We start from the raw sequence: 16107 nt of genomic DNA on the forward strand, positions 1-16107 counted from the left end.
ACTCTATCCACTTTGACCCGGACATGACCGGACACAGGGACTTGGTCAGTCCTTCGTAACACTTTTGATTTTCACACACAACGAGCTCTGGCATTGCGGAATGTCCGTCCTCGTGGGGGTGGTGTCAGCAACGGCCAACCGTAAGTCACCCGTCCCCAAAAACATGTTTTCTATTTTTCTATGTGGAAATAACTCCTGTCCACTGGTCCCTGATAATTACAGCATACATGACATCGTCTCCCATTGTCCTGATGCATTGTCCTGTAACAGACTGTTACAAAAACGCTTTAGGAGTCAGACAAAGCGTGACACTAACTCCTCCAGACACGTACAGTATTGTTGTCGTGGACATAACAAGCCAGCAGCTGTATATGTTGATGAGCTCGGACATATAAGCACGACGCTCCGCTGTCCCTTCGTGACAAAAGGATGGATTGATAAACAGATAGATCATCTTATATTTAACAGATGTTATGCATGGTGCCATAAATAACAAATTGCAGCTGAGCAGTTTATTTGTGTGTCTTGTTCTGAATTGTAAAGATGATGTTTCTCATCCATTAAACCAGGTTCTGGTGGTTTTGTCCCTCAGGAAGAAGCAAATTATGGTATTTCTCAAAATGTCTGTGCCTTTAAATGTAAAATGGATGTTAGTTAAATGCGTCTGTTGAAAAACAGGGGAAACTGTGTAAATAGGTTTTTCCAAAGTACCAGTTGTTCATCATTCTCAATTGAACATCTTAGAAGCTGTGTAATTGTTAAGTTAGTGTCAAAAAATAACACTAACTTATTAAATTTGCTATATTCTGTTAAGTATAGTTTACATATAAACAATGTGAAATGCCCTCATTGATAAGTACAAGTGCAGTGATGGACGTTGTGTGCAGAGATTTGACGAAGACGTCCTGGATGCAGACGCCATCCAGCACCTTAAAACCTTTGAATCAACCAATCAGATTTCAGGGTTAATAAAGTCAGGGACAAGTCTTCATTAAAGGTCCAAACCTATAAATCTGAAAAATTCTGAAGTCTAAAATCATTTTAAAATTGTATGAAAATGTTGCTTTTGCTTCTGACTGGTGAAAACAGCATCTCATTACATTGCATTTACATTACATGTCATTTAGCTGACTCCTAATTTGTGCATTCCACATCTATGTGGGGCCATTCAGCATGGGCTGGGATTCAAACCGCCAACCCTCTGGTTGGAGGATGACCACTCTACCCCTCAGCCACAGATGAAACATTTCAATGGAATTTTATTTGTATAGCACCAAATTATAGTCTACATTATCTCAAGGCACTTTATATAGAAGATCGAGACTTTCAAAATTCTAGAGAAACCCACAGTTCCCACAGCATGTGTTGTAACTTGCACTGTGCACATGTACACACACACACACACACACACACACACATTTGTAGAACATTTGGTTTCCCATGAGTCACTGCTGCTGCTGCTCAGCTGAATCAGAGGACATTTCACTGATTAAATCAAAATAAAAGGATTCACACGACCGCATGAAGTCACGTTACAGAGGCACATGTGAAACATCACGTTGACCCAACATTCACTCAAACAAGACGAGGCAGAAAGTACAATGTGATGTATATTGATTGTCTCCAGCTCTGAGCAGCACATATGGAAACATGTGACCTAAAGGAAAATGTATATTATCTGTACACAGTATACGGCAAAAGTATTGTTACCATGCAAAGGGGCAGTGCTGCACCCAGGACTGAAAAAGTGACGCAATGAAACGTTTTAAAAACACGTGTTTACAGGCTGAACATCTCACAGAGGCTTTTTCTAAATCACGTGCAGTAGTTTAATAACTGTCGAGTTTCATTTACCTCCACGAAGCAGGTTCATCTGCATTTTGTTTGTTTGAGGATTACACAGAAACTAAACCGTGTGAAGGGGTTGGGCCGTGACCCGGTGAAGAACTTGTTCAATATGGTGAGAAAACATCAGATTACATAACTTAGAAACTTGATTTATATAAAGACTTTACTCCTCATGTGATCAGAATGCTGTATAAATGGAACACCATGTTTTCATGTAGTTGTCACATGAGTAAGTCTGGTTGTGGTTATGTTTGGACATAGTTTTGCTCCGCGGTTAACTTGAGTATTCGTAGCGAGAGACTCTGGATTATATAATCACATATTTCTTGAACAAACATCACATCATAATTAGTTTAATTTAAACTTCAGGACAAAGTGTCACATCTAATTCACATCAACACACACTCACACACACACAGAGCAGTGTTTGAGTCTCTGCGTTGCATCACAGAACAGTTGTGGCCTCTAGGTATTTTCTGGCCGACCTGCACTTCCTCATGTAACCGATTGGTCTTTCGTTGCAGACAGACGACACAGGGCACTGATTCCTTTCTGCAAGACGATTTAAATTATTCACTTTGCATCCCAGTCAAATTTGATGACAAATTTGATTGTCCATGTGGATGTTGCTTCCTGTGTGTCTGTGCTGCAGGGCCGAGTGCACGGTCAGACACAGAACCAGAGGGTTTCTGGATCGCAGCAGTACTTTACCAAACAAACACCGGTGCTGTTGGATCACAGTGTCCAACATCTGAGGGAGGAAAACCTTCTGAATCTGAAAACACATCGGTTTAAAGCTACAGGTCGACATGAGAGGATGAATACAGGAAGGTGAACTGTCGTCTATTTTGTGAATTTCAAATAAACCAGTTCTATGGTGTAATTGGTTATGGCTGTTTCAAAGTAAAAGCACTCTAGGATTTGTTTTAACAAGGTTTTTATTGTTATGATTGCAGGGCCCGGGAGACGCTTCATACCGAGGAGTCCTGGCTTCTAGTTGAGTACATAACCCAACTTCTATTCAAGGAAAAACAATAGTTATACACCAGAAACCTCAAGTAGCAGCTCCACAGCAGACACACACACCCAGTGTGGCCCGGGCATTTTACTTTATTTACTAGTGCAAGAGATATAAGTGCTTCAAATTAGATTTAGAATTTAGACTTTGAGACACATTAAGAAATTCCAAATCAGTTTTTACTTTAAGTTCCAATGCAAAGGAGGTTGAATGTATTAAAAACACAGACTAGAAGCAATAATAATCTAAAATCACACTAGTGGAAATGGCTGGAGGGCTTCGAGGGAAAGTGACCAGACAAACTTGCGATGAGGTTTAAATAGAAGAACCAATGAGGAACAGGTGAGACCAATGAGGGCGGGGCATTCAATCAGCGAGGACAGGAAGTAAGGAGATCTGAAATGAGACTCAAGGGTAATAAGTATCAAAATAAAACAGGAAATCGGAGCAGATGTGACACTTTAGTATATCCGGGTCATGTTGTGCTGAGTCTGACTCCAAATGACATCGTCTGCGAGACGGCAGCTTTCGGGATACTTTGGCCTCATTCCTGGAGAGCAGCCGGACGTGGACACGCGTCCTCCATCTTTATCTGCAGACAATGAGCTCGACTGCATTTCTCCAGATGCAGCACAGAGAGTAGAGATGTGGTATTGAGATGATGTTCTGCCAAGATGATGTAACATATCCAACACACACGCACGTACTGCACCAGCATCGGATAAGGAAAATATTACTGATTGTTTGTTTTGATTGTGTAAAATGTCGATGTGGTTTCACGATGAAGAGAATGAGTCATGAGTTTCAAACGCTCGGTTCAGGACTTCAGCAGAAGCAGAGCAGCAGCCGGCCGACGCCACAGACGCTCATCACAGTCGAGTATTAAGTTAAACATACAAACACTAAGTTTGTTGCAGCGCTCAGTGTTAAACACAGAAATAGACAGTAGACGGTAGGAGGTCAGTGATATTCCTGACGCCTCCTTGACAGGAGCAGTGTGTGTGTGTGTGTGTGTGTGTGTGTGTTTATTTAACTCATTCAAGGACACGTTACTCCAAGAATTGATTTGGTTTATTTTGGGTATATAGAACACATGCCTGTCTCTGTGGCTTAGTGTGTCTGTGGTTGCGTGTGCTATGTGTCCGTCGGTCAGCAGTTATTCCTGTGCACAAAGCTTCACCGTGTGACAAACCTATCGTGTGGGACTGTTTCCAGTTCTTCTCGTCATCGACCAGATAGTCCACGAACACAAAGGACGGAAAATAAGAGCCGGACGGTGCGGTCCGGTCAGAAGTAACACTGCTCACAGGTTGTGTTGTAAACTCTCGTCTTGTCCACACAATGATGGCTGCAGCTCTTTGACGAGGGACTCTCTGACAGCAGAGACAAACTACTGAGAACAGAGAATCTAATCTAACTTCTGAGCATTAGATGAGAAGCGTGTGACTGATTCCATGTAGTTCCTGCAAACAGGTTCCATGGTGTAATGGTAAGCACTCTGGACTTTGAATCCAGTGATCCGAGTTCGACCCTCGGTGGAACCTTCCAAGAATCTGCATGACAGCGAAGCGTCACATGGGGCCCCAAATTGTAAATCAACTGTGTGGGAAACAAAACTCACAATCTATCCCATGAGACCACACTTCACTGCACATGAAGGGAAGCTCCACAGGGAGAGAGAACAATGGCCAGTGGGGCTTTGTCTTGGGGTGGATGTTGCTGATGCTGACGTAGATATTGGTCTTGGTGGTTCGGGTGTTGGTTATGGTCTTGGTGTTGATGTTGGTCTTGGTGTTTGTGGTGGTTCGGGTGTTGGTCTTGGGCTAATCTTGGTCTTGTTGCTGGCGTTGATGTTGGTGTTGGCGGCTGAGGGGAAAAGCAACAGGGGCAGATTTAAATACCTTCAGCTACATCAGAGACATTTTTAGCCCGCGTGTGAATCCTGAGCGATGTGGCCTCATCACATCAGAGCTCGAGTGATTAGGAAATATTTCTGACACAAGTGTAAAGGCATGTGAAGCACGAAGTCATTAAAGATTTATTTGGTAACCGCTGCTGAGAATTGGATGACATAATGTTCGAGCACAGTTCTGTCGGCCAACACTTGTACGACTGCTGGAATGTGCCGAACATTGCAAACAGGTGATATGTGACAGCCAAAGAGAGAAGCTCTGATAAGCCAGCCTGTTGTCCTGGGAGCTGTTGTCTTCAGGTCTCTACTCAGTAGTGTTGGGTATCATTTGGTATTTTTCCGATACTTTTGATAAATAAAACCTAACCCAACTACAATAATTTAACACTAAATAACAACTTTAGTGCTTAATACAGTAAGATACTCCAGTTCCAACTTCGTCTCTCCACCGCCGGCTGATGAACTCTGACATCTGACAGTGTTTGGAGTTCTGCCCAAAGAGTTCAACAGACCAGAGAATCTCTTTCCTAACGCCGTCAGAGTCCTTCAACCTGTTTGGCATCAGCTCCACTGACACTCCAGTGGAAAGGTTCGCTCTGACTGGTTTTGCTTCCATGTTGTGCAGCCAAAGACACGGGTCTGTTTTCCAGACCCCACCGGCTCAGACCGCTGACGCTATACTGAGATGACATCACACGCAAATATCATATCTAGTGTCCGAGAAGGTTTATACAAATGTATATCTTCATGGTGTGACCTGGTGCTTCCTGCACAGTGGTGCGTCAACATGTCTTTTATAATGGTGTCGTGTGCAGAAAGGTATTTTTTATGGTTACGTTTTCGCCCCCGTCCCTTGATTTGTTTGTTTAGATGCTTCCAAAAACTGCTGGATGGATTTCCAGGAAACTTGGTGGAAGGATGGGACATGGGCCCAAAACAATAACCTGTGACATTCAGATGCGAGATAGGACTTTAGCCTCGGGGGAGACATGTGCTCTCTGGTACAAAAACATCTTTGCCATCTCTCAGGTGAATACTTCCATCGTCTTCAGGATGTCTCTTGTAAAAAAAGTCTTGAAACAATATTTTCAGTCAGTTACTTAACACAGAAAGACAGGACGGTCCTGGGAAATTAATCAAGGAGCCTTAGACACTGGTGGCACGACACTGACTGTAATGATGCATGAGAGAAATCACCCTTCAGTTATATGATTCACAGAAATCATAATAATGGTGGAGAGGTGGAGCCTCGGCGTGATGACGGGATATCGCCGGCAGTCGTCTTCCGGCTCAAATGTTACGTAAAGTCATTTTCTGAACGGCCTCATTTAGGAATATTTAGAGGCAACAAGATGCTGAGCTCCTCATTAAACTGCATTAAGGTCCCGTCCTGTTACAGTCCCAGTCCCTCGGAGGGACTTCTGTACAGTGACGACGGGGAATGATGGTGACGCGCTGAGACAGTCGGTGAGGCCTCATGTTCCCAGTAAGGAAACTCCTCTGGGTTTGTTAGTGAGTCAAATACAAGAACAGGAAGTACTGAGGCTGTGCATGAATCCCTGGTTTTTACCTGCCGCAAAGAGACAGTTTGCTGCTTTCGGTTCCGTGAACACTTCCTGTTCTGTAGCGGTAAAGTCCTGGAAGGTTCATGTTCCTGAAGGTTACTGTTCCTGAAGAGTTTAAGCTGTTGCAGCCTTTTAAAACCACTGGGAAATGTCTCTATGCAGTTATGGTGAGCAGGTGTGGTAGATAACAGAATATAATAAAAATAATAAATTAAACAGACAAATTATGAAATGAAAATGTGTGTGTGCGTAGTATTGTAGTAGTGTGTAGTGTTTTCAGCCTCAGTCCTGATGTTTCTTTGTTTAACCACAGCTGCTTTATCAGATCTATACTGCCACCTAGCGGTCCAAACATAACAGCACAAGTGTTTAGTTCCTATCTTCGCAACGTTTGTTCAACAATTTTACTTAAATGTAGATTTTAAAAGGTACATAAATTGTATAATTGTAGCTGGAAACTTTTTATTTATTCTAGATGAAAAAAAAGTTCCTACTTACAATTGAGATTAAGATTTTACGCAGAAAGCAAAGTCTGAAGTCTATTTGAGTTGGATTGTGTCAGTTAATTAAAGGTCACTTTAAAAAAAATATATATATATACTATAAATTAAAACCAGGAAAGTTTTAGGGTTATATTTTGGGATAATGCAGCAACCACCGGATTCGAGTCACAAGTTCTGTTTGCAGGAGTAGATGAGAAACTACAGTTGAACCAAATGAAATGTGATTTTATATTTAGACGTTTCTGTTCTTAGTGCTTCACATTTTAAATTTAAGGTGTTTTTATTCAATTTTGTAATCCATTGTAGTCTGACTGCTTCAATTTATTGTGTAAAATGTGATACAGATTTACATGAACTTCAATACATTTTAAAGAACAATCTGGCTACAGGTGAAGTTTGTGTAAATTTTCAAACAGAGACTTGTTTTCATCATCTTTTTTATTCAAGTTTACCAAAAACCAAAACGAAAACAAAAGTTGACACATCTGAGCCACGATGCCACATCCAACACAACGCTACAAAAATATGTATAAAAAGATTCAACGTAAAATCATCCAAAAGAAACTCAAACAACTTCCCCACATTCACAGTTCAGGGCTTTAGAGAAACTGCAGGACTTTAGCTTTGAGACACAGAAGTTTAACTGGAGGAATAATTTTCAAAATGATCAAACTCTTCTGCACCACTTTTATTTTTTACTTGCACTTAAATCAGGCTACAAGTGAACTCCGTCATTAATGGAGCAGTTCAGCGATTTGAGGGCAGGATGAGACTTTTCCATCTTTTACTTAAAGCCACAGGAATTAAGAGGCGACTAATTCCTCTGGAAATGTTTAAAAATAATATTCAATTGTTCTGGTTTAAAAAATAAAACTGAGGCGATTCAGAAACCAAATGAAGTATCCTGAGAAAAGGTGGCCTGAAATCACCACGTCCCCGAAATCGATTTGATAACAAAACACCCACATAAAAGAAAAAGAAAGAAGCTCATTTAAGTCCAAATCAAAAATCCTCTTTCTCTGTTGTGTTTTATATCTTTGCAGCTTCACACAGGGAAGTTTTAAAAACCTGCAAAGTTTCTGACCCTCGAGTGTTGAACGTAGAATTAGAGGTCGGTGTTGTCGACAGTCTGAACCACAGACGATGTTTTAACCTTCGCCCCGGTTCAGCTCGTCAGGACAGCCCCCCCCCTCTCCCTCCTCAGGGTGAGAAACTTCTCAGCTGTCACCGCCGCTCGTCCACACCAGGAAACGCTCGAGGTTAGCCCACCCTGAGAGGCGGAGCTACGAGCACCACGCCGTCTCCTCTCACAAACAACATGGGGATGTTCCTCTTGGTCGACTGAAAAGGAAACAAAAACATTTATTAATGCTTATATTTCTATTTTTATCTATTGCTTTATTATAAAAGTCCAAAACCTCAGAACCACCGTTCAGGTTCTAAAACTAGAGAATGGATTTAAGATGCTACTTGTGAACAGGAAGGCAGCATCACTGCAGCGTCTCAGGTGAACAGGTCTGTGTCGTACCTTGTAAAGTTCTTCGTACGTCTCCTCGTCGATCTCCACTGTCGTCACCGTCTCCTCCACGTCACCCAGGATCATGTTCAGATGCTGATCGTACGCCTGGAAACAGAAACACACAACCAGGAATATGAGAAGGGAGAACACACACAAATGTTTGCAAGACAGGATCTGCAGGAATTCACCAGGAATTCACCAGGAATTCCCCAGAAGCAACAAAAACACTTATTTACAGGAGGTGTCTGGAGGCCGTGCTGACACACAACCTACAACACTGGCTCTGTTCAGATGTGTTATCAACATCTGTCCTGAGAGGTCTGATCACATCTGGACAGCTCAATGTCTCTATGTCACACCTGATATTAGAATGAGTCTTGAATGCGTCCTTGTGATCGGATCTTATTTTCCTGCTCCACATGCAAACAAGTAGGAACGTAACCTCAAGATTTTACACATTTAGAAAAAAAAAGAAATCAATATGTGGTTGTTTGTGTTGATATTGTGGCCACAAATAAATCAATGCATGAAACAATGAGAAGTGTAAAGTAAAGGTTGAATTCATAGTGACAGATCAGAGGACAACAGATGAGTAGATGATCCTTTAACTGTGGCTCAGGACACATTCGTGCTCACACAGCGAAAAGAATGTGGACACGTGTCTCAGACCAACTCCCGATCACTAGTGTGTCCTCAAAGCATCTTGGGTAAGTTCACACTTGTGATCAGATCACTCAGAGCAGATGTAAGCGTGTGAGTGTAGCTCACGTGCAGTCGGCCACGCAGCTCCCGGTCGTTCCTCATCTTCACGTAGATTCGCTCATCGAGACTCAGTCGGATCAGATCCAGCGGCTCCTCCACCGTGTTGGTTGTCGGTTGCTGCAGCAAAACAAAGGATAATTAGTTTTACACCAATGACGGATAAAGATTCAAGCGACTACAGAAAGAAAGTGCATACAGCTGCAGGTAAGAAAGCAGCCCACCCCTCCCGCCACACACACACACACAACATTAACACAAACACACAATCTACCGCATGTACACTTTGCACATCTTCTGTACAATAAGTACATATGTTGTACTTGTGACTTTTTCCACTTATTCCTCTTGTACTTTTAGTTCCTGCTCCTAGTCGGTAATAAACATGATTCAGATTCTTAAGTATTCACTTCATTATTAACATTATACAAAACTAAGGTACTTCCTCTCTTTCCTTAAAATAATGAAAACATAAACAATGTAATAATAGTTTTATTTAATTTCCTGGCACATGTGGAAACAATTTTTTTCAATTAAACACAAACTGCACAGATTTCTATTGAATATCTTTCATAATTAGAATTCCAATTACTTTTTGTTTAATTTTTTTAATGTATAAACACCCCCCCCCGGGATGAATGAATGTGTTTATCTATACAGACAAATGATCGATTTGTCTATACACAAATTATCTATCTATCTATCAATACACACAGATTATCTATGTGTCTATACCTACATGCAAATTACATATATACATACACACACAGACAGACACAGACACACACAGTATTGATCTGTCTATAGACCAATGATATATCTGTACTCATCTCTCCATCATGCAGCTTTTATTTAAACTAAAGCTTAACTTAGAATAACTAACTTTCACCAAACTACAGTTTTATTCAGTTTTTTTCTCATATTTAAACATGTGTCTGTGACTTAGAACTAGTCAGACTAGTTAGTTAAGTCGTCAGTAGTTAACCACAGCAGCAGAGATCTAACTCTGACATGTTTCAGTCTCTTTACACCTTTAACCTCCAACACGTTGAGTTTCACGTGCAGCTGAACTCAGCGAACACGTTGTTTAATTCAAACCTTAGCATCACATGCTAACCATGCTAACTCGGCTAGCTTGTGTGCTAGGCCTCGGCGGGCTGTTACCGGAGCAACGACCCACAACGGGACACAACAAACACACAACAGCAACAACACGCAGCGACACGTCCTTGTACACCGTCTACGGGTTCGCGTTCAAACGCTGAGTTGGAATAAAACACGTGAAACGAGCCGCGGCTGCACGAACCTGCTCCACCTCGTCCGCCATGATGTTTGAGTCTGCGCGGGTTGCCAGGTCCGCTGACGTCACGCGCTTTCACTGCAGGGGGAAACGGACACGTGCAAATATCGTGTTGTAAATACTGTGTGTTTACTTCTGGTCAACACGTGTTCACATGGACACAGACACACTATTGTGTAACATTTATTTTTATTAATTTGCCTATTAATCATTTATTAGTATTTCTGCAACTTCTTTTAAATCATTCTTCTTAAAATCCAATTTTATAAACTTGCTTATTTTACTTGTTCATGTATTTTTATTGTCATATTACTGTTATTATGTTTCATGTGACATAGCTGCTCTGTATTTATTAATTTAACTTGAACACGAACCACAGGAGCCTGGTTGTCTGGCCTCCTGGTCTTATATTTACTTTTCTTGCTTTGCTGTCAAAGCACTTTGTAAACACTGTTTTTATTATTTAATTATTATTATTATTATGAGTACTTTTACTTGATACTGTGAAGTGATGATACTATGCAAAATAAAATGTATCCGGATTGAAGATTATGTTTCAGGGGGAGGAGTACTTCAGGGTATCGAGTAGTAGTGCGGGATAAGAGCAAACCTGGCAACCCGCAGTGTGATCCTGTACCACTCACCTCCTCTCTCCTCCTCTCCTTCTCTCCTCCTCCCCTTCTCTCCTCCTCCTCCTCCTCCCGTGTTCCAGTTCTTTCCTCCACGTCCCCACTCGACGCAGCGGAACAAACTGAGCAGCGGTGAGTTTTCATTTCACCATAATAAAATGTCTCTGTTTTCATTTAACTTCACTTCGCGTGGACAGACACGTGATCAGGTTCAGCAGGTTTGTGTGTCGGTGTTGTGTTCACGTTGACTCCATGTTGTGTCTAGGTCATGCCCATAGTGAGTCCTTGTTATGTCCATAGTGAGTCCTTGTTATGTCCATGTTGTGTCCTTGTTATGTCCATGTTGTGTCCTTGTTATGTCCATGTTGTGTCATCTTGAGAAACAATTCTTTATCGTGTACTTAGATGTTTTTAGTTTGGTAAATGTCTTATCCACTAACATGGAGGAGGCGGCATATATGACCTATCCTGCTGCCAGCCACCAGGTGGCGATCGAGACACTTTGGCTTCACTAATAGAAGCTGTCTTCATACAGTGAATGGTTTGAAGTGCGTCCCTCACCCAGCCACGTCATCATGGGGTTCTACAGAGAACACGTGGTACTTCCACTCTTTCTCTGTGTACACGTCTTATTCTGTGTGTGTCTGTGTGTGTGTGTGTCTGTGTGTGTGTGTGAGTGAGCGCCTCCTGTCTCATCTCAGCCCAGTGCTTCATACTGGGTGTGAGTGCAGACCAGAGGCAGAGCAGGGCAGTGGCTTTACCCATTCCACCCTCAGCTGCAGCGTGGCTCTGTGGTGGAAGAGATCCCTGCTACACGTGGCTCCCGGGCCGCTGGTTCGATTCCTCTAAGAGCAACACTGTGCAACTTGTTCACCTTGAGTCAGCAACTTGATTAAAACCAGTTCAGCAGCTTGATTAAAACCAGTTTGATGTTTGGGTGTGAACATGGAGCGTCTGTTCTGTGACTCTGCTGAGTGGGTTCGATCTCCTGTGAGAAGAACTGACTGAGAGTCACAGCTTCAACCGTCACAATCAGCTGCACTTGAAGAGTGAAGCTGAACTGAGGATCAGTTAAAAACACTCTGAAGTTATTAAAAACCAGAGTTTATCTCCGATATTCAGCAGGAAACTGTTAAAACACGAAGAATTCAATTTGTGTATTTGCTACAGCCGCAGCTCTCCTGGTTCAGGAAGCAGGGGATCATGGGTAATATCCAGTGACACAGTCAGAGCTCCAGCCAACAAGCTCAGACACGAAGGTCAACAGAATTAATCCCCCTGTGTTGCGACAGGGGGCGCTGTTACTCAGTAGAAGTTCCACAGTGTTGCTTTGAAGTGTTTAAAATAAGTACAACATATTGTGCACATCTGCTTTGATCTTTTCACATACAGAACCCCACAGACTCGCTAGTTATCAATGTGCATGTTTACATATGAGAAACTTTACATATAGACTCTGTTCACACACGTTCTGCAGCTGTCAGAGGCGTTTGTCATGTTTTAAAACAGAATCAGACGAAACACCAACAAGGGGAAGATGGTGCGATAACACTAAGACTGTAATGATAATAATAATGCTAATATCTGCCTCCATCTTCTTCACCTCTTCTCTCTCTGCTCCATCATCACGTCCTGCAGGGTCCAGCATGGGAGAGACTGACCACTAGATGGCGCCCAACAGCAGGAAGATAAGAGATGTCGTCACCGGTTCACTTGTTTGATCTTTTCCACCAAATTGTTCAAACACAAATATCTTCATTATCACCTGATCGGGATATTTTCACAGGTGATGAGATTTAAAGTGTAACAATGAAAATGTACATTTGTGAATAAAGAGATTTCACTTTTAAAAACTTGAACTTTCAAATGTTTTGTGTCACGTGTAGAATGTTTCTTGAGCTTTGACCTCAGCTTAAAAACAAATAAAGAAATATATTAAATATTATTTTTCTGTTAGTGTTTTGTTGAAAAGTGTCTGAATGTGTTGCTTCTACACTAATAAATTCTCATTGAGTCACTTTGACACGTCGTCTGTAGAACTGATTCGAATCTTTCAGTGTTGGTGACTGAGGATTAAGTAACTTGTGGTTTTGTGGAAGGAAAAACTAAATGTTTTAAACTTTGCTAAAGTAAATTTAACAATCAACCCTCTTGTAAAGCTTTGTTTATATATGTTTTAACAGCTTAAGAGTCTATTTATTTAGCCTCTTGTGTAATTACTCAACTTTTCCTGTAGATCACAAAGTAAATTCAACACTGTTGTTATATAAATAAGGCAAATTAGAACAACAAACCTCCGTCAAGGCCCCTGATGAAACCACATTGAAATTGACCTCATCCAGTTCGTTAACCGATCTGCACCGAAGTTCATACGATCATAAATAACAGTCCTCTAAATGAATAAATAAACCATCAGTGTCTATGTGGTAACAATGACCCGGTTCTATAGTGAGACACGAGAACTCGAGAGTATAGATTGTACCGGGAGACGGACGGATACGATGTTTACGACTGTGGCGAGTCAACATGGCGGCCGGACGAGGGCAGTAAACCGAGGGCGCTGAGATGAAACCTTCACGACATGAGATGTGGAAATAGGGTGAAGATTATATATTAAACCAAGAGAGAAGAGGAGGAACTGTAAACATAACTGAAACGTGACGATGACACAGTGTGATGTACAACAAAGGGCAGTGACAAACTATTAGTCATTTATATATTCACAATAAATGAAAACATTTTAATAATAAAGAAATGAAAACACTGACAAATATATTTTTCAGAAAGTAGCAAAATGGCAATTTCACAATAACAATAATTACCGATAAGCAAATTTGTTTTTAAAAATGTAAAATTTTACCGTCGACTTAATATTTATGTTTTTAACACTTTTTGAAAACGGATTTACTGTTGAAAATCAGGCAGGTGTATTCTAATCTGTGACCACAGGAGGTCAGTGTTGAGTTGAGTTGAGTTCCATCTATAAACCAATGTACTGTCGTCTCCTAAAATACAGTTAAATGCCAAATACTCTCAAAAACTTCATTATTGACTTTATGTATTTCAATTTAATTAAATTTCCGTGTAGCTTTATAACAGGCTCAACGTAAAAGGTCACATTAATTAAATTAGAGTGTTTTTGAGTCGAATAAATCAAATAACTTGTAATTAAAATGCATAAAGTCACTGTTTTAGGCAGAATAAGTTTTTTTAGGGTATTTAGAATTATTTCACGGAAGGAAATTTTTAATTAAAATGGTATAAAGAGAGAAAAAGATGTGACAGAGGTCATGGGTCAAATATAAATATACCAAAAGACGCTACTATGATTTAACAACTGAGGGAAAACACTAAAGCTTCAAAACAGGACGATTCAATGTAAGTAGTAAGATGTTAGACAGTGTTGGAGATCAGGTAAAGAAGTTCACAGTCGTCAGGTAAGTTGATGTGTACGAGGTGTCAGGAGAGAAGACGTCCTCAGAGGAGATGAATTTCTGTTTCAGGCTGAATCCTCTTCCCCTCTCGCTTCTGGCCTGTTTTCAATCCCTTTTGCTGCGGGACACAACAATAACTTTTTTAATGCGTTTTATTTGTGGGAAATTCGTCATTTTAAAGTTTCCCTCGACTTTAATTATTCTTCCATCCCCACATCCTGGTTTCAGTTCGGCTCAAGACATTTGTGATTTGTGTTTTCCTGCTGACGCTGACACATCTCTGAGGAGTTGAAGTCTTTCTGAGTCATTCCTGCTTTTTGCACGTATTCGTCACTATATTGGAAAATTGTTTACCCCTGTCGTTTACCCACAATGCACCATGTCGTGATTTAGACGTGTCAGGTTAATAAAGTGAACCATGAAAAACTAAACGTCGTGTTTTCCGTCCTGTGACTTTCCCTCCGAGCCTCTGGGAGGTCGACTGAGAGGTTCTCCTCTGAAATGAGGCACCTCTGTTTAAAACAAGGCTCCGCTCCTGACAGACTGATTGATGGGACCTAATTAAATATTATGACTTTTTTAAAAGGACACCAGGTCACATGCTCCGTCCAGCTTCTCGTTGTGACGACTGCAGAGAGGAAGCGATGTGACGTGATGTCAGTAAAGTGCACGTTTACAAAGCGCTGATGGTTTGGATGACAGCTGGATTTTAATACTTTAAAAGAAAATCAGTATTGAGGGAACTTCATGTTGACGGCCATGTTCAGAGGTTACTCAAGGTTAGAGGAGCCTGGGACTGAAAGGTTGGCAGTTTGATTCCCAGACGAACAGGATGAATCTGTGCAGGGAACTGAGGCACTGCACTTTCTTTAGTGGCAAACTGAGGTGCCCTTGAGCAACACACCTCCGGTAAAAACACTCATTACAATAATAACAACTAGAATGAGGTAAAACCAGGGAATGCAGTAGAATAAAAGTACGTTAAAAGCTATAATAATCAATATTAACGAGTTGGATCTAACAGATCTCAATGTACGTTCACACTTTCAGTCGTCAGAGCCCGATGGCAGCAGATCTGAGTCCAGAGAAATGACATAACAACATGCCATTGGAAAAATTTGGCGGCTTCCAATCGCAACATCCTGCTGGCAACTTCCTCCCAAACCTAAAAATAAAGAGCGTCAGGCCTGAGAGCTGTGACACCAGCATCTGTCTGTCCACCGGCGTCTTTGTCTCAGCTCGGTCTGGACTCACCGTCTGCTCGGCTGCGTCATCGCACCTCCAACACACTCTGTCACCACCGCAACAAGGTTCTGTTCAAAATCTATTTAACCGGTTGTGAGTGCGTCTTTGTATTCGTAGGAGAACTGTCACCAAAAGCTTCAAGCTGTTTTCATTCAAAGAAAATTAAAACGCAATTAAGCAACACAATATTAACACTCACAACTGTGTAATGTTTTGATGGAGCTTATTGCTGCCATGTCAGAAAAAAAAATCACATTATACTTTGCAAAGTTTTATTCTTATAAATAACATGTATGTATGAGAATTTTCATTCAATAACAAGCTATTTTCATCTTATTATGACGTACAAATATCACATGTCAGTGCACAAGGAGA

General features: G+C 41.3%; 1 protein-coding gene, 1 long non-coding RNA gene and 1 other non-coding gene across 3 annotated transcripts; 2 read left to right on the forward strand and 1 right to left on the reverse strand.

The window, feature by feature from the left end:
- Nucleotides 1–4338: 4338 nt before the first annotated feature.
- trnaq-uug lies at nt 4339–4410 on the forward strand. Its single transcript has one exon. It is a non-coding gene; the product is annotated as a tRNA-Gln (tRNA).
- Nucleotides 4411–7269: 2859 nt separating this feature from the next.
- On the reverse strand, nt 7270–10508 carry lsm3 (LSM3 homolog, U6 small nuclear RNA and mRNA degradation associated). Its single transcript, XM_035152848.2, has 4 exons — nt 10431–10508; nt 9134–9244; nt 8375–8470; nt 7270–8187 (listed from the first exon to the last, which is right to left on the reverse strand). Exons 1-4 carry the CDS (start codon nt 10449–10451, stop codon nt 8107–8109), a joined length of 309 nt encoding a protein of 102 aa, XP_035008739.1. The 5' UTR covers nt 10452–10508; the 3' UTR covers nt 7270–8106.
- A 578-nt stretch (nt 10509–11086) lies between these two features.
- LOC118105279 lies at nt 11087–12998 on the forward strand. Its single transcript, XR_004695109.2, has 2 exons — nt 11087–11185; nt 11589–12998. It is a non-coding gene; the product is annotated as an uncharacterized LOC118105279 (long non-coding RNA).
- The last annotated feature ends 3109 nt before the right edge of the window (nt 12999–16107 follow it).

This window comes from Hippoglossus stenolepis, chromosome 3 (assembly GCF_022539355.2).
Source record: "Hippoglossus stenolepis isolate QCI-W04-F060 chromosome 3, HSTE1.2, whole genome shotgun sequence".
Taxonomy (NCBI): Eukaryota; Metazoa; Chordata; class Actinopteri; order Pleuronectiformes; family Pleuronectidae; genus Hippoglossus; species Hippoglossus stenolepis.